This window comes from Cuculus canorus, chromosome Z, assembly GCF_017976375.1.
Source record: "Cuculus canorus isolate bCucCan1 chromosome Z, bCucCan1.pri, whole genome shotgun sequence".
NCBI lineage: Eukaryota > Metazoa > Chordata > Aves > Cuculiformes > Cuculidae > Cuculus > Cuculus canorus.
Genome location: NC_071441.1, coordinates 74,997,303 through 75,015,831, shown reverse-complemented (window position 1 = coordinate 75,015,831; position 18,529 = coordinate 74,997,303). Strand labels below are relative to the sequence as shown.

Below are 18,529 nucleotides of genomic sequence, written 5' to 3'. Positions count from 1 at the left end.
AACCTTTTTTTTTTTTTCCCCTATAGAATAGTGGTTATAATCCAGAAGCTTCCCACCTGTGTTTCCAATTTTGCTCTTTGTGCTAGTCAAAATATACTCCTCCACAACTTTATTACTACCGTTTCCCTTTAACACACGGAGCCAGGCTTGTCCCTGGTGCAGTGCTGTATGTCCAAGCGTGCTGCCTAACCAGACGTGTCCATTTCTCACATCTTCCACCTGTATTTTGCTTTTCATGGCACCCGTATGATTTTTTCCCTTTTGTTGTGACTATACCATTCCTATGCTCCCACATTGTTTCATACATTTTAAGAACCTTTTCTAAAGATTTTCTCCCAGTAAGATAGCGAACAATCATCTCAGCAATTACCCATATTAGTCAACTTAGAAAGCTATAGGTCATTGGGAAAAAGATTGGTCCCTATTAATGCAGCAAGCAGAATTGTGTATGTGTATGTATCCAGACTACCGCGGATTTTACTGGAAAAATAAGTATTTAAAACTGGACTACTCAGATTCAACTCTGTTTCCATTGAATGCAAACATGAGTTTTCTGATGGACTCACATAAGAATGGGAACATCCTACTCAAGTACATGAGCTGGCCCCAGAAATGTTTTATTTCTTTGTACTGTACCTGTTAGGGTTATGCCCATGGGTTCTCCATGGCCAATGCATGCACGGTATTTTTATGGTATTACAGCACATGCAAATTGGGTCAGGGCTGCTACAGACACGTTTACGTTCTGTTCCCTCAGTTGTGCTGTGTCTTTCTAGGTGGCTGCACCTTGAATATTTGTTTCAAAATAAACTGGGGTCTTTGAAGTGATATTAGACTATTCAAATCAGCATTTGCCTTTCTCCTGTCATCTAACTTCATTGTCTTCGGGGATGGAGTCTGGCCCTTTTGTCAGGAAAGGGGAGGTTTTGGACACAGAGGCTACTCTGCCTTGACTCTGCTGGGCTGAGTTTGATCTCAGTGTCTCAGTCTTACCTGGTGGATGCTTTTACTGCTTTGATGTCTTTTCGAGTGCAGTGTAAGTAAACTCACTGTACCTTACCTGCGTGAAAGAAAAAGGATCCTTGTTTTATTTTTTTTTCTCTGAGACTCCTCTTATTGTTATCTCTGTGGCTCCTAAGCTTGTCGTCTCTTGTGCCGCAGCCTGTCACATTGGAGAGTGCCAATATCCCCCTTCCTTACCCAACCTCCGCTTACTCTCTGATCCATTTTAGTGAGTGTTTTCAGTCACTCTCATCTGCAGGTCATTCATGCATACCACTGTTTTCCTTTTATTTCCCATACACCCTGTGGATACAGTGAGTCATATTTGCCTTATTTTGCAGAAGGAAGGAACTGGATCTGTAGCGAGATTAACCATCTGACTTTCCTGTACCTATGTGACATCCCTGTTAAGTCGACTGAGGGCATCGCTTTTCATTTTCAAAGAAAGCAGTGTGGTATTTAGCACTAAAGTCTTCAGTTCCTCCACTCAAGGGCACAAGAATTATGAAAGGGAGAAACTGAGGTACGGTGAAAGTGATTTTCCGCTGACCTTAGGAAGCATATACGTAGCCTGGACTGCCTGTTTATGAGGGCAGGGACTGTATATGGCTTTGTGCTTGGGTACTGTAGTGCAGCACTGTGACCAGGCTTGTAGAAATATGAATATAGAATTATTAATGAAGTATATGTAATTAATGTTTATACTATCAGCTTGTAACCTGAACAGCGGTCAGAATCACAAAGATTTGGCTTGCTGTCACTTCCTAATGGCCTCTTCACTAGTGAGAATGGATATAGAGAAGGAATATGAGGACTGATAGGAAGAAAGAGCAGGACAAGTGAAGACAAATAATAGAGGGAGCTCGGAAAGAAAATGAAGGAATTTGCCTTGTTCTTGGGAGCATTTCTGTCTTCCTTTGGAGATGAAATTTATGGACTCCTCTGCTTCCCCTGGCTTGACCATCTGTGGTAGGCCAGCAAGCTGAGTCAGGTTTTGGCTTAGCTTACAGATACAAAATGATATTGTTTTCTCTCTGGTTTTACTTGCTTTTGGGTTTAGCCTGCCTATGGTACATGCAAGATGGGGACAGTGGCAGCTGTCACTTTGGAAGATGATTGGAAATAGCCTGCTGGCAGGGATTAATGAGATGAGCTGGTGGGTTTTGGGGGATGAGTTGGCATTGGAGTGGCAGATGTTTTACCACACCCTCTCTTTGCACCAAACATGTGATGCCCCCATCGCCACTCTGTCCTTGTTACCCTTAGGTGTCAATCTGCTTGAGGGCTGGAATGCTCTGCAGAGGGATCTGGACAGGCTGGATTGATGGGCTGAGGCCAGCAGGGTGAGGTTCAGCAAGGCCAAGCGCCGGGTGGTGTACCTGGGCCACAACCCTCTTTAGCTCCAGGCTTGGTGAAGAGTGGCTGGAAAGCTGCCTGGAGGAGAAAGATCTGGGGGTGTTGGTTGACAGTGGCTGAACATGAGCCAGCAGTGGCCCAGGTGGCCAAGAAAGCCAACAGCACCCTGGCTTGGATCAGCCGTGGTGTGTCAGCAGGAGTAGGCAAGGCATCGTGCCCCTGTACTCAGCGCTGGTGAGGCCACACCTCAAATCCTGGGTTCAGTTTTGGGCCCCTCACTACAAGAAAGAAATTGAGCTGCTGAAGAGTGTCCAGAGAAGGGGAATGGAGCTGGTGAAGGGTCTGGAGCACAGGGAGGTGTTAAAAAAACTTGTAGAACTGGCACTTTGGAACATGGTTTAGTAGGCACAGTTATATTGGTCTAACTCTTGGATTGGATGATCATAGAGGTCTTTTTCAACCTTAATGATCCTACAGTCACTGTGTTACTCAGACACTGGAACCAAACTGCCTTGAAAGCATGTGGGTCTCTCCTGAACAGGTGCTGCCACATACATGGTCACGGTCTACTGTCTGGTTAGGGCCCAGACAGGACCACCAGCTGTGCTTAAAGTCTTTTGGGTCTTCTCAATTTATTTAGTCTAGAATTGCTCCCTTTTAAAAGCCTTGTCTTTTGCCTAAGCTGAATTTTCACCTTGCCTTCATGCTTCAGAAAGGCAATGAGACACCCCTGAGGTGGAAACTCAGTGTGAAGGCAGAATAGATACGAACATTCTGGCTGCAATCTATCCACTTGTTCATTCTCACCTTATAAGTCAAAAGCCTTGTAATTTTTTTGACATCTTCAGCTGTTAAAATCCCCACTTATACAGGACTTGTTTCTTGCCTGGATTGCAGCAACAGGCTTTTTGCTTTGCTTCCTTCTGCTTCTTAACAGCTGGTTTTGACAAACCCTTCAGAATTACTGCTGCTTTGATAATTTTATGTCTTTTCTTTTTTTTTTTTTCACTCCCTCATGCTATTCCTACATTACACCAGTGTTTATTTGGTGTACATACTACATACTGATTCAACATTTACAGTTGCCAATTAGGATCAAGATATTACTTTGACATTTACCTGAAACTCAAGGTCTTTATTGCCAAGACATCCAACTTAGTGTGGTTTCTTTAATACAAGGCAAAACATTGCTCATGCTCATTTGTTAGGGATAAATCCCGAGATTAATGTTCCATATGCTTTGACAAGGAATTTGCTTACAGTGAATAGGCAAAACATAGCATCTCTGCACTAGGAGTGTTTCTGGTTATTACATCTTCCATAAAATCTTCTCTTGTCATCATCAGCATCATGCGTTAGAGAAACGTACTAATTTTAGAAGGAAATAACATTAAGGCAAATTGAGCAAATGGCAAAGTTCCACCGTTGCTGATCATTGGTAACAATCCCAGGCTTAAAATTAACTTTATTTTTTTTTTTAAAAAAAATTCTTTGACATAAACTGTTCAAATTACATAGGAGACGTCTGGGTTTAAGTAATTTCCTCTGCTTTCCTTCTCTTCCTTTAATCTTCCCTTGCCTTTTTTTTTTGTCCTGATTCTTTTTCTCTTCCTTTTCTGTGTTTCCATCCTTTTCTATTGTAATTCTGATCTGCAGAATTTAATTTACCGCTTCTTTGTTAAAGTGTAGTTAGTGCTGTGAGGGAACGTGTTAGGATTTAACTACCATAATATGCCGAAGAAATATGCTGAGGGAGCAGTTCATGTCTCTGCTCCGTTTCCTCAGGCTGCTGGCAAATTTGGCCAGGCAGCTTACGACTCACAACTGAGAAGATCAGAAAATTTTGTATTTTTAAAATTGCAATCTCCTAACTCAGGTCTGATTGAAATAAATGGTAAAATAAGTAATCTTGTTAGGAACAGATTTAATTCAGGTCGGTGTTTTTAAATATCTCATCCTAGATTAATACGCAGTCCTAATACTACAAACCATTAATCATGTGAGTTGTTCTTGCTAGGAGGAAGATATTCATTGTACCATCATCCCAGAAAGTGCGGTGCAACAGCTTGGTCTCAGTCTTGCAGACTCACAGTGACACACGGTCCTGTGTAATGCTTCTTCAGGGGTGTGTTTTGTGTATGAGTCTATGTGTTGTTAACTTCTTGAGTCCCTGTTTGTTGGAAGAGAAGCACTGTGTGGTCCCCTTTTCCAGTTTGGTTCAGGGCCGGACACTTAGCTTGCTCCTGACCCTAAGCTCAGCTCAACATGTACTTGATCCTTAACATGTAGAAGTGTCACACTCAGGTGCTTGCTTGCCTTCGTTAGATATTTTTGTACCTCAATTAGATCCCCCAATCTGCCATTTCAAAGCGAAGTATTTTAAGCGGTTCATCATAAGACATACCTACCATTCCTCAGTCTTAGTCTTCCCGATCTCCTCTTGGATTGTACCCAAAATGTTCGTGTCCTCCTTTAAACTTGGAGCCTCAGCTGCAGTACACACTGTTCCCAAAGAAGAGTTGAGAGGAGGACATTAAAGAGTGGTTTTATCACTTCTTTTGCTTTATAGACAGATTAACCCCCTTCATCTTTGAGCATTTATTTAGCTGTCCTTCCAGCTGGTACATGTGGAGGGAAGACAAACAAAGGGAAAAACGATGATTTTAATTCTTCTTTTCACCTGCATGAATATTGGCTGCGCTTTAGGAGAGTTCACCTCTGAAGGACATACTAATGCCAGGTATTTATTTAGATTAATGCTCTCTATTTTGGCTAGCAAGTAAATATCTAAGCCCCAAACATCTAATTTAAATTCAATTACAAAGTATAATTCCAACTTGGTTTTCCCACACTTCCAGTCTCTCCCCATGTATCATTCAGTGCTGCCCTTAGCAATTAAAAGATGTATTTAAGGTCGTATATTTAGATACCTTTTACAAAGATATGTTCAAAAGAATTTTGTTTCCATACCAATTACAGCATGGCAAAAAAATGTGTTAGACTGCAGTACATGGGGGAGAATCACAAGTGTTTGTTTCAACAAGCCTAAAAGTGAAAGTGTCTTAGTAAAAGTGACAATTTTCTCATATTTTTTTTCACACTGATATTCTACTCAGAAGTCATACCTTGGGCAGCCTCAGCTGATAAAAAATGTAGCTGATTACGAAATGTAGAAGCTATGGAGCTCCCTGATAAGACGTAACGTTACTCTATTGTCTTTGTAGCACAACCTACTCACCCTTTGATGTGATTCTCCCAAATGATCACTGAAGTAGCTCTCTCCAAGCTGAATGCGAGATGTAAATGTGCAATATTGGCTCATTTTACTTATGGCAATCAGAACAATCTTTTTGATTTGTTCCACTCCTACAGGAAAGCTGGGGAGGGGCTCTTTATCAGCAAGTGCAGGGTTAGGGTGAGAGAAACGATTTTAAGCTAAAAGAGGGGAGATAGAGATTAGGTTTTAGGAAGAAATATTTTCCTGTGAGAGTCGGGAGGCTCTGGCTCAGGCTGCCCTGGGGGAGCTGTGGCTGCCCCATCCCTGGAGGTGTTCCAGGCCAGGTTGGATGGGGCTTTGAGCAACCTGATCCAGTGGGAGATGTCCCTGCCCATGGCAGGGGGTTGGAAATGGTTGGGTTTTCATATCTTTCCAACCCAAACCTTTCTATAATTCTATGACTCTGTTATTTTGATAAACAGGAGAATTGCATCCCATGTCTTGAACTAAGTGCCATTCAGAATGGGTCTCCTATGAGCGAAAATCTGACTTCCACATTTGAAACGTTCCCCTTTTTAATCTTAAAAAAGTTTTTCTTTGCAAAACCAAAATATGACCACTGGGGAACATGCAAGAAATGCAAATGTGTTTTGAAGATTCAGAGGGAGATTTTCCAGTATTTTCATAGTGCTTTATCCCCTCTTTTGTGGTGGGAGGCAGCTTGGGAGGAGAGGGGGTAGTTTAGGAGGGCAGCTCTTTTCTGAATTTGAAGTGTTGAAATGGCTTTTATTTTCTTTAGAATTACTTCTCCCTCAAAATGCCTTTACAAAAGATCAAATAAAAAAAAGGCACAAAACAGACAAGAATAAACTTAAAGTCTTTCAAAATACCTTGGGTTTAGATTAGAAAAGTCGTTTGTAGTGGTGACATACACTGCACATCGCTTGGGTGGTGGGATCCTTGTGTCATGTGTGCCCACACTACAAGCAGCCCCAGGCCCCCTGTGTGCTGATGGAGAAAGTTTTGGGGATGGATCAGTTCACTGCAGGGTGAAGGCCAGCCTTTGATCAGCTGAATCTTTCCCTAAACGAATGTTACGGAGCCATTCTTTGCTGGTTTTTAAGAATGAAGAGAAGTAGCTCATGTGGAAATGGCTGCACTGCAGATACTTGAAGTCAGACAAGGTTGTCTTAAAACAGCTATGACAACAAGAAGTCATGTGCACACATTTCCTCAACACAGAACAAGTAAACCCCTACTCTATGTTTTTGGATCTGTTTAGAGCTACTCTCCGTTTCTGCTGCAGGAAGCAAAGAGGCCTTATTTTAATGCCTCGTGTCTTTCCTTCTTAATTTCCTATGCTTGTGTCTGCTGCCAATTAGAGGATGAATGTGGTCTGAAAGATTCTCCAGTCTTTGTAATAAGGCTGTTGACCATGAAAACTAGCAAGATCCTGGATGCCCTTTTTTTGGGCAAAGTGGGCTGGCACGTTGCTTCCTGGCTGTCCCCACACAGCCCAGTTGGGAAGTTAACTTTCACTATTGGCAGCACCAAATGTTCACAACTCAGCTGCCAGGCTTCTGAAATCATGAAATTAGGTTAAAGTGGAGGACATTAAAAATACCAACCTGTGAGTTTCTTTTTTGTTGACTTCTGAGGTATAGGAGGGATTTGACTTTTGTTGTCAAATGTTTCTTCAGGCCCATCTTTTTAAAATACGTGTGAGGTTTCTACCCGATTATAGGTGGTTGCAGAAGACTGCAAGCATCCTGGGTCTTGGAATGGTTTTGTGGAAGTTTGGAAAACAGAGAGTTATGATGACTGTGGTACACATTGACTTAAGGAATATCATCTTCTCAAACGGGGAAAAGAAGATACATAGTGTGACCTAGATAAGTCATCAAATGGCTTGGACAACAAATCAGAGGAAGGCTCACCGTATTTAACAGCTGCTGTAGGTGTAAGATTGAAGTTTAGAAAGTTTATGTCTTTGGCTCTGCAGTTTTCCCTGTCTCCAGCTTTTTACAGTTGCATCTCTGGGAGTGAAATTTCTGCCTTGTTCCACACTTACGTATGTTGTTTGTGAGCACAGATGATTACTGGTCTTGGAATTTGTTTGGAGGGTCTGATGGCTTCTCAGCCAAGGGCTTGCTGAGTCTGTGGGAACTGAAAATTAATTGCTTCCACTAGTAACGTGATATCTTGTGGCTCTTGGTGTCTTTTTATTGTTTATGATGAATGTGTCATAGTCACAATTCTGTGTTAAGAAAAAGGACATGCGAACTCATGCTGATAGTCATAACTTAATGGATAATATAAAATATCAACTGCCTCATTTTCTTGCTAGAGGGCTGCAGTTTAGCTGGCAGAATGGAGAGGAATTGGCAAATTGGACCAGCACCTTTAATTTCACGGATGACGGAGCAGTGAAGAGTGGCAGTGACACAGGCACCAGGTACCAACACTCGAGGGGATGACTACAGAGATCTCTCTCTCTTTGTATGAACCACAAATGTGAGCACAGACTGTATGAAAAATGAGATTTGTGGTGTGCTTTGACTGCTCGATACTTCTCCCCATAGCACAGAAGAAGTGCTGTGCGGTTTTCCCCCTTCAAGGCTTTGGGACCATTCTGGAATATGCCACAACCCATGGGTTACACAGCAGGGTGACTTCTGTGTAACGGCCTATCCTATTTCCATGCTACATGTCAGTATGTGGCAGCGTGGGAGAGTGGGACTTGGGTGGGCAATGTCCCCACATGGCAGTATTGATGCATGCAGAGCACACTGAAGAAACTGGCCCAAAGCTTTCTTTATCATAGAATATGTATTCTAAGAAAACATAATTTTACTTGAAATCTTTCCAGGGCATAGCAGGGGAAAGCAGGGATAGAAGTCTTTTATTCAGATAAGAATAGAATTTTTCTTTGCTTATTATTTGTTATTTATATTCAGGGCCAGGTTGGATGAGGCTTTCAGCAACCTGATCCAGTGGGAGGTGTCCGTGCCCATGACAGTGGGGTTGGAACTGGATGGGCTTTAAGGTCCTTGCCAATCTAAACTATTCTGTGATTCTGTAATTTACACTGTTCTGAAAATATAGAAGCACTGATGTGGCATTGCACTTTTTGTACTTATTAATTTGTAGTAGGATGCTTTTAGCTGACAGATATCTGAAGTATCGTGAAGAGCCATGTGCGTAGTCAGGAAATTGGCTGCCGTTGTGCCTGGATTGCTCCATGGGTACTGCAGATCATCTGCATAAATCCTGGGTACAGGCACAGGGCGAATATTTGGGATATCTTCCCAGAACCTCAGCTGTAGAGGTTAAAAATCCTGAGTCATGTCTAGTGTCCAGTTGAATAAGTAGCAGGGTAATCTTAGAAAGTCTACAGGTTAAATTAAAATAATTAAAAGAAGCTTACATTTAGTACCTGTGTATAAATAAACCTATCTTTGGATAGATTACGTGTTTTGTTTAAAATATCATTGCGGTATATTTCGGTAAACGTATACCACTACCGCTTTAGACCTGGTAGCATTTCAAAGGCGAGCGGAACTACCGAGTCTGACCTGCCAGAAAGCATCCAGTCTCACTGAACCGCAGGAATGCTGCAATTCCTGTAATGACTCCTTGCTGTAATGTGATCCTGTATGAGGATCTATCTTGTGCTACCCACTCAGCTGGTTTAACTAGTTAAGGTTCTTTATAAAAAGAACTGGCTTCAGCTGCAGGTTTTCATTCCGAGCAAGGGAAAAATGATTCATTCTATGTACATATGCATCTATCTGTCTGTCTGTCTGTCTGTCTATTTATTTATCTCTACTTCTGTTGTCTTTTTTGTGTATACCTCCATAGTCTGTATATGCCAAGTCTTCAGTTAAGGCACGTGGCATATGAAAGAACTGAATGTGGCATGAAGACAGGTATCTTCTTGAAGACATGAGAGAATTAATAAATATAGATTTTCCCCTCTAGGCACCCTTGACAGAGATGATTGAATCATCATTGATTGCAGAACAAGGAACTAAACCACTTCACTGCAAGATACATACTAGCTGTGAGGCACTGAACAACATACTGTCCTCAGTCTGTTTAGCCCCTTCAAAGACAAAAAGGTTCAGGTTGCAAGTGGTTTTTTATACAATCATGCTCAAACTGCACAAGTTAGGTGTAAATTTCACACCAATAAAAGGTACACATTTCAATGTCTGTGCCATGCTAATGACTGTGGCTCTGAAAGATAGGTGGTTGAGTTGGGGATAGGTCTGACTGTGACATAGATTGTATTTAAGTTTTTTATAGATATTACTTATCCATTTGTCTGGTATCTGAAAGCTGAGAATACGGTAAAATAAACTGTATAAATGTGGAGAGAAGACTGGAGGTGAGACTGTGGTGAATAACGGCAGAGCTATGTCATGAAGTGTTTACCTTTGATCACCTTTATTACTGTGTTATCACTAGACATCTCCTGAGAGCCTTAATCTGACACCCAACTTCAGGCTGTTAATATCAATTGAAAACATGGCTTCCTCTAATGAATAATTCTTTCCACTAAATGGAAGACTTGCAGACTATATTTTACTGACCTGATTTTGCTTGTATATATTTACAGGTCTCCGGAGAGATGTCTAAAGTGCACAAAACTAATTATATGTCAGCATATGCACAGTAAATACCTTCCGTTGCATGGCTCTGCAATTTATTGTGTGTTATCATCACCTTGTGAAAGGTTTAGTGTTTAAAGATGGTAATTGAAATGGATATTAATATGCTTTTAATTAGGTTGTATCATTTATATATCTCTATATAGATAGATGCATGTTTATACATGTGTGGTATCAACTTATGTGCATTCTATAACTATTCTTTATCTTTCAACCTTGGAACTTAAGATGTGGCATTGAGACATTGACAGTTCATCCTGTTGGGATGATTTATTAGATGAAAATGAAGGACTTGCGAAGCAAAGGCACACAGAGGGAGTAAATGCATTAGAATTGCATGAGAGTTGTGGACATATCAAAACAAATTAACAGTGATGATTGAACATTCCATGAAAAAGATTGCACTAAAAGAGTAGGACAGAAACAAAGAATGTCATGTTGTTTGATTTCAATAGAAACTGATTCAGATTTTAACTAATCTACAAGGTTTTTCAGATTTTAACTAATGTACAAAGCTGAAGAGTGGCTTACAATTGGAATGTTTTTTACTGTCCAGGGGATTTCATTATAGAGCTTCAGAAAATAAGCCATATTCTGACTGCAGACATCTCCACTGTGCCGGAGTAACCAAGCTAACCAAGGCTTTTCACCCCAGTGAAAAATCTTCAGATTGCATAGAACCAGTCCATGGAGATAAAAGCTAAAATAATGAGCTCAGCCCAGTACATGGTATGACTCAGTGTGGATCCTGTTTGTGGCTCTGATATTGCTGTGAGTAGATGCCTGACAGAGAACTCTATTTGCTGAGGATTTTTGGCTACCAAAAGCTTCCTTTTGATGCATATTGCACTACAGGAGGTCTTCTAGGTAGCAAAGAAGTTCAGGGTACTTGCATGGAGTAAAAGTGAAACACTCCACAAGTCCCCAGATCCACGGGGATGTATACTTTCAACTAAAGGAGGAGTAGACGGGCTACATCCCCTTTGAAATGCTCGCTCAGATGCAGTGCCAACCAGTTGTCAAATACTGGCTTATTTTTGGTTCTTACATGTCAGCCGTTGCCCAGATTTTTACCTTTTGCTTTTTATCTTGTACTAAGTAGTATAAATCTCACAAAATCCTTGTGGGGAATCAGGGAAAGGGTTCTATCTGGTGCTTGTTCAGAGAAGTCATGCGTCAAACTACTTCCTAGAGCCCTTATTCCTCTGTTCCCTTTCTAATGACTTTTGCAACTTACTGTCATTGTTGCCCATCATGCTTCAAGCATTTTTAATTGCTAAGAAGCTGCTTCAATGATCTGATGCTTTACCTGCTGTATTACCTGGGTCATGGTGTTCTCTGGCACCTCCAGTCCACCTGAGTTGAAAATAAGATTCAGTGATGTGGAACTTGGGCAGTGAGACCAGAGTGGCCTTCGATGAGCAAGAGGAGATGTGATCTTTATGCTTTTGGGCCCGTCAGTTTGCACACTTGAATTATCCAATATGACAAATTCGGAGATTTGTACCCAGTGGCTACAAACCAAAAAGTGTAATCAATTGGATTCATCAAATACATATTTTTGAAGAACGAATGTAAGGGCTTGAGACATCTGACGCCATCGGCAAGGGCAGTAACTGTGGCTGTTCTTGAAGTCATAGTACTTTAGAAAAACAGTAAAATCTTGAGAACCACAAGGAAAAAAAAAAGACATTACTTGCGATGTAATGCGTTTTTTGGAATGTTATTGATGTGTAAGTATTGTCATGTGTTTTGTTATGCCTCCCAGGTGGTGATAAGGATAACAATATCAGCAGCTTATTTCAATCAGAGTGATGGGAATCTGCTTGATTAAAACAGCCAAATAGGAGTTTATTAAAAATTGGAAGAGTTCTGAAATGACATTGGTAAAATAGGACTGCCTGCAGCATACACCACTGCTTGTCGGGAGCGGATGTTGTTTTGATATAGTGACTGTGAAAGAAAATAAATATCGAAGTGTCCCTAAAACTAGAACTCTCCAATAAATCATTCTAGGATTGGCACACTGTACAGTGGGAAAACCTCTAAGGTGAGATTCATGGCAGGCTGTGTGAGAGGAGACCTAGGAAGCACAGCGAGTTTTGGTGTTGATTCACAAGTGTGGTCTGCAAGGTAGGCTTATCCCAGGTTGCTAGACAAACTGCAGGAGCTAGCCTGGACTCTGCCACATCGTTTAGGGCTGTTTCTGCTTTAGCTCCTGCTGTTACAACCACAGCTCCTGCAGCAGAGCTGTGTTGGGTAGTATATTAGACAGAAATTCTGGAGAAACTTGGCTCCCAGAGACGTGGGCAGATGAGAAGGGGACAACCTGACATTGGCTAGAGTGGGTATTTGGTCAATTCATGCTGCTGATGTGGCATTGGACAGCAGAGCCAAGCTATCCCAAGTAATCTGTGTGTTGAGATGTGAAGACTGGGGATCAAAATCAGAATGTCAGTGAGCAGCCAGTGCCAATTTGCCAGGGGCTTTCATAGTCATGATGAAAAGCTTATCCTCAGGGTATCACAGCTCTCATCATAACTGTACTGGTCTGTAAACTGTCTGTGAAGTGATGGGACTAGATGAAATAAGGAACACAGGATAGGAGCATCTCTGAGGTATGATATGGATGAGATGAAAGTGTGAGCCTCTCTGAGGTTACTTGGGAGGAATATAGAGCTATCAATGAACAGCTCTTAAATGACAGAAATGTAAAAGCCACTTCTGTACTGTGGAAGACCAAACTTTTGAATTTAGGCCTGATTCGTGGAAGCACTTTTGTGTTTTATTTTTTAAAACAAGAATCTTTAATTTGGAAGGTGGGCTCCATATCTTTGGAAATTGCCCTTGTCGTGGTGAACAGATTTCTATTATCAGAAGCCAGTAAAACTTGTGACACTGTAAGGAGACAAATCGAGCCTAACATTTCAAACTATTCTTGGTGGACAGTCAGGAGGTTCATTAATTAATAGCATTTAACCTCAGCTACAAGGACGTCCTGGGAAGCTTGAATCCAGGTACAGTAATTCCTGCTGAATTTTGTTTGATTACTCTGGTCCTCCTAGAAAGAAAACCAGCCGTGAACCGAAGATGCCATTTCTATCTTTAGCTTCCAGACATTGGATACTGTTTTTCCTTACTGTGTTGTATTGGAAAGCTTCCTGCCACCAGTAATTTCTTCCTGGTGTAGTGTTCCCCTGCTCAGTTACCATGAGTTCAAGATTAAGCTTCCAACGTCTCTCATGCTTTTTAGAACTCTAACGACTTCTGCAAGTCCTTTTGTAACTCTCACCATTGTCTCATACCCTCAAAGATGAACTATCAGAACTGGATGCAGTAATTCAGAAGAGCTGCTACCACATAATGTGTATAAAGATGCACAACCAGTTTCCCTTGCTTATATTTTCATTTTCTTTTACATAGAATCATGGAATAGTTAGAGTTGGAAGGGACCTTAGAATTCATCTAGTTCCAACCCCCCTGTGATGGGAAGGGACACCTCCCCCTACATGACAAAGTTTTGTTCGTAGGTGCAGCCACATATTGAAAGTTCAAGATCAGTTAGACAGCTACTACATCTAGTACCACTAGAGATGAAGATGGTAAAAGATTTAAACCAGTACATACCAGTGACATTGGCATCAGCAGGTAGTGGCCAGGAGGAACGTGAACCATTTTTTTTAATATTTGTTTTCCCCAAGGAGGAGGTAGTCATATAATTTCATCAGCCTGTATCAGAGAAGACTCTTGCTTCTCTGTCTGCCTCCTTTGTGCCTACAGCACCTTCTCTCTCATTTCAGTCTTTCAAGCACTATCCTGGTGTGAACAAGTCAAAACAGGCTCTCAAACAGCAGGAAAAACACTTGCAGCAATGTGACTTTTTTTGTAGGGCGATCCTAGTGAAGTGCAAATTAGTTTAAGGGCATCAAAGATTTCTGCTTCACTCACCAGTTCTCAGAGCAGGAGGATCTCATTTAACATCAATATGTCCACAGGTGCTTTCTTTTGCAAGGTGTAACGTGAAAGGTCATGATGATTCCATCAACTTCAGAGCCTATTCTTGTTCTTGATGGTAATCTTTTACTCTAGGCAGCATCTGTGAGAGCAGAGCCCAGGGTCCTCGTTCCTGCCTGCCACGGACTTACCTGTCAATCAGCCTCTACATCAACTTCATTCTTTGCCCAAGGAGGATTGTGCCTTCCAAAAGGGGTCAAAGTAATCTTGGGAGAAAATGTCACGTGAAGTGGTAGGATGCACTCTTTGAGGAAAAAAAAAATGCTGTATTGATGTCAGGCCCTTAAATCTTTTGACTAAATCTTCATACAATCATAAAATCATGGAATGGTTTGGGTTCAGAAGGGACCTTAAAGCCTATCCAGTTCCAACCCCCTGCCAGGGTCAGAGACACCTTCCACTGGGTCTGATTGCTCCAAGCCCCATCCAGCCTGGCCTTGGACACCTCCAGGGACGGGGCAGTCACGACTTCCCTGCGCAGCCTGGGCCAGGGTCTCAGCATCTTCACAGGGGAACATTTCTTCCTAATATTTCATCTTCATCTCCCATCTTCAGATGAAAACTGTTACCCCTCATCCTGTCCCTGCACTCCCTGATAAAGAGCTCCTCCCCAGCTTTCCTGGAGCCCCTTTCAGAACTGGAAGCTGCTCCAAGGTCTCCCCAGAGCCTTCTCTTCTCCAGGCTGAACAACCCCAACTCTCTCAGTCTGTCCTTGAGGGGAGGTGCTCCAGCCCTCAAATCGTCCTCGTGGCCTCCTCTGCATTCTAACACATCCATGAGAGCTCCAGATTGGAGTGCAAGACTTCAAGTGAGGTCTCACGAGAGCAGGGTAGGGAGGCAGTCTTATAGGCTTTCATATTGTCACGCACATCTATTAATAGAAGGAAAGACTGGTGGGATATAGTCACTCCCTCACAAGGGACTCTCTGATGAAGTGAAAACCTAGTTTGTTCTGCTCTAGATGAGTGTTCTGGAGACCCTTTAGCCATGATATGCTCCACCTCAGCAGTATTTTTGCAACAACGGTCTGAAGACCCCATGTTGACCTTGCCAGATGAACCTGAGTCCCCGTGTACGTTGGGCACTGTGCTGTGGCACGGTTGCAGGGTTCCTGAGTAGGGAAGGTGAATCTAGACCCAAGGCGGGTCATGGATTTGCCCGTACTGATAAGTGCAGGCACTGCTAATTGGACAGTTCTCTTACTAAGTATTTTGTAGAAGCCTGCAGGGTTTCATTCATTTATCCTCATTCCTTAATCTCTGGGTAATGTATATTTTTGGAAAGATCTTTGTTTTTCCTGCAGGGTAGGTGGCATCCTGCCTGTCATACCCTGCTCTCTTGCAGTGTAAGTGCTGCAGCCTCACTGCAAACAGTGCAGAACTGGCACTGCAGGAACGAAGGAAATGAGAAGATGGCTTGTGCAGGAGAAAATGATCTTGTTTAAAAGGTGCCTGACAATTACACTCAATTATATTTTAAAGCCTTTGTTCAATATATCAGATAAATCAGTGCCTCAACCCAAGTGTCACTTGAAAGCAGAACTGTAGTCTCAGACATTTTAATTTGTATAGTATGATGAAGGAAATCTTACTTTTGATGAAAATAGGAGCAGCCCAACCACAGATGATCAAAGGCCTAAGAGTTAGCTGGCACACTTGGGAAACCAAACTTGTCTCTGACTAGTGAGCTCAGAAAGCTGCTCAGCTGGAAGTGGGGTTGTGATGGGAGACATTAAGGTTAGAAGAGTCTCAGTTAGTCAAAAGTGGAGAACTGCAGAGTGAATAGCATCTCATTTCTGGGCATTCAGTGCTGGAAGCCATAAAAAATGAATCCTCTCCAAGCATTTGCAGTTTGTGTGGTGTTCATATCCTGGGAAAAATGTAGATTTGCAAGCTACAGTTGTCCTGAATGGACATAGAGCAGCAGGTCGTGTGCAGTGCCCAGTACTCTGGGAAAATGCAATACTAGATTCAACTGTGCTGTTCATTGTGATTCAGATGTATTAGTGTTCCCTGTTGTAAAGAATAATGAATTCTTATGTTGGTTTTCCTGTAGACCTGTGACCTTTGAGGGATAAAAGTTATTTGGATTTCAGCAGTGGAAGCAAAGGCCACGCAGGGAGAGGACATTCTGACAGTGACATATCAACTCTGTTTTATGGATATTAAACATGACTGTCATTCTGGTAAAGCTGAAACACAGTGTTGTCAGGTTTGTCACTCGTCACTAATCAATTGCATAAATCAAAATAAACCACGCTGCACTCTTGCTTCTTAGCTGGATATCAGACTGAGGAAGATGATGGGGAGGACAGTTTCCATTTGTGCTAATTAAGCTTTCTGACAGGCAAATGTATCTTCATTCACAGGGAACTACATGGTTTAGAGTGGGAGTTAATAGGCAGAAGCTGCACTCAGAGCCCAGGGAGTGGGTGAGACTGATGCTTCCTCTGGGAGAACGTGGGGGCTGGTCTCCAAACACTCCCAACAGGACCAGACCCTGCCAAGCGGAGGAGCTGGGTTTAAAGGATATCCGTGGGGGCTGAGGGAACCCATGTCCCTTGTGCTAGAGCCTGGTCTTGAGCAAAAGCTGTATTCTGGGAAAGTACAACGTCAATCACTTCTGCAGGAATAGGTTGCCTGGTGCTCCAGGGAGCTGCCTCTACTAATTTCCCTTGGTGTTTATAGCAGGAAGGGGATGGCTGTGGAGCAAATAAATAGGATGAATGCTGTTGAGATGAAGAGAGGAAACACTTTGGGTTTTAGTGCATTGACCACTGATTTGCGAATTCCTTAGTGCTATTGTAGCATCATTAATGCTTGCAACCTAAGTGCTGCAGCACCAGCAGCATTAACCCTAAGGAGGCTTAGTGTCTGGCTGTCTGTTTCAGGTGTGGTTCAGGGCTTATAAATAGATGATAATTGTCCGGTGGCTCAGGTATACTGAGTTAATTTCAATTGCTCAATGAGCTCGCCCCTTGGCCAGTAACATCTTTTCCCCACTTGGTCTGAAGTGACATCACCGTTGATGTTTCCTGCCTTTACGAAAGGAGATGTGTCCCACTGGCGGTGGGTCATCCAGAATTTCATGGGCCCTCCCCTGCCCTTCCACAAGATGCTAAATGGTGAATTCAACACTCCCAGTGACCCTGCTGGAAGAGTTGGGGAGGGACTTTTATAAAGGCATTTAGTGATAGGACGAGGGGCAATGCTATAAATTGGAGAGGGGCAGATTTAGACTAGACATAAGGTGGAATTTCTTCACCATGAGGGTGGTGAGGCACTGGCCCAGGTTTCCCGGGGGACTTGTGGCTGCCCCATCCCTGGAGGTGTTCAGGGCCAGATTGGATGGGGCTTTGAGCAACCTGATCCAGTGAGAGGTGTTTTGCACATGGCAGGGGGGTGGAATTAGATGACCTTTAAAGTTCCTTCCAACTCAAACCATTCTATAATTGTATGATTCTATGATTCTGTTGTGAGAGTTAGAGACTTGTAGGACAGTTCTGTGCTTTTGTACAAATGCAGTGCATTCCTTTCAGATATAGAAGTGGTTTATTTTCTGCATAATCCTTCACTCCTTGCTCTTCTGCCTCTTTGGTAAGACATCCTTTTTCATTTTTGTTTTTGGTTTGTGGGTTGTGTAAACAGGCAATGATCAAAGGGAATGGCTGGAATTCAGGAAATTTCATCTCTGTTTCATAAAATGCTATCTTCATCTCTAGGGTCATGGGCTGAAGCCAGCTTTCCCCTGCTACAGCATTTCCGTGTGATAGTATGTGCTGTTTAACTTTTGAGCTGCAGTTATTTAACGCAGCAGCAGAGCCAGAAGCCCACAGGAAATATAGAAATGCATGTTAATCTAGAATTTTGTGATTCTTACCTGCCCTGAGGCATATGCAAGGTGCTGAAATCCAGTGTTAGGTATAAAGCGAGGATGATGCTGATAGCCATTGCTATCCCCTTTGTGCCTAAAGAGGTAGGAGTGGTGTGTAACGTGCTGTGTTGTGTGAGGATGTATACCTGCCTCTAGCTATTGTGTAAACATGCACATTCAGGGTCTCAATCTTGTCTGACTCAAAGAACCAAAGTAAAGAATGAATACCAGAAAATACAGTAAGAATACATTACAGAAGACAATGTTGTCTGGACTGGTAGCCAGAGGGGACTTCTTCACCCCTGTAAAATTCTGTGACTAGTGAGAAGTCCTATGGTGGTGGCTGCACAGAGAGAGATTTTAGTTTAGTTTGTGAAATACACCTGGAGTACAT

General features: G+C 42.4%; 1 protein-coding gene across 3 annotated transcripts in view; it reads left to right on the top strand.

Annotated features, from left to right (window-relative positions):
- ST8SIA5 (ST8 alpha-N-acetyl-neuraminide alpha-2,8-sialyltransferase 5) overlaps window positions 1-18,529 on the top strand; it is an 82,707-nt gene that overhangs the window by 38,329 nt on the left and 25,849 nt on the right. Inside the window, exons 1-2 of one of the 3 annotated variants that reach the window (XM_054055193.1) lie at window positions 4,972-5,098; window positions 7,923-8,030. The exons of 1 other annotated variant lie outside the window; for it this stretch is intronic. In XM_054055193.1, the coding sequence (XP_053911168.1) occupies window positions 5,016-5,098; window positions 7,923-8,030 (191 nt within the window). In that variant the 5' untranslated portion in view covers window positions 4,972-5,015. Of the gene's footprint in view, window positions 1-4,971; window positions 5,099-7,922; window positions 8,031-18,529 lie in introns of those variants that run through there. One more of the 3 variants, XM_054055192.1, reaches the window with a different exon arrangement.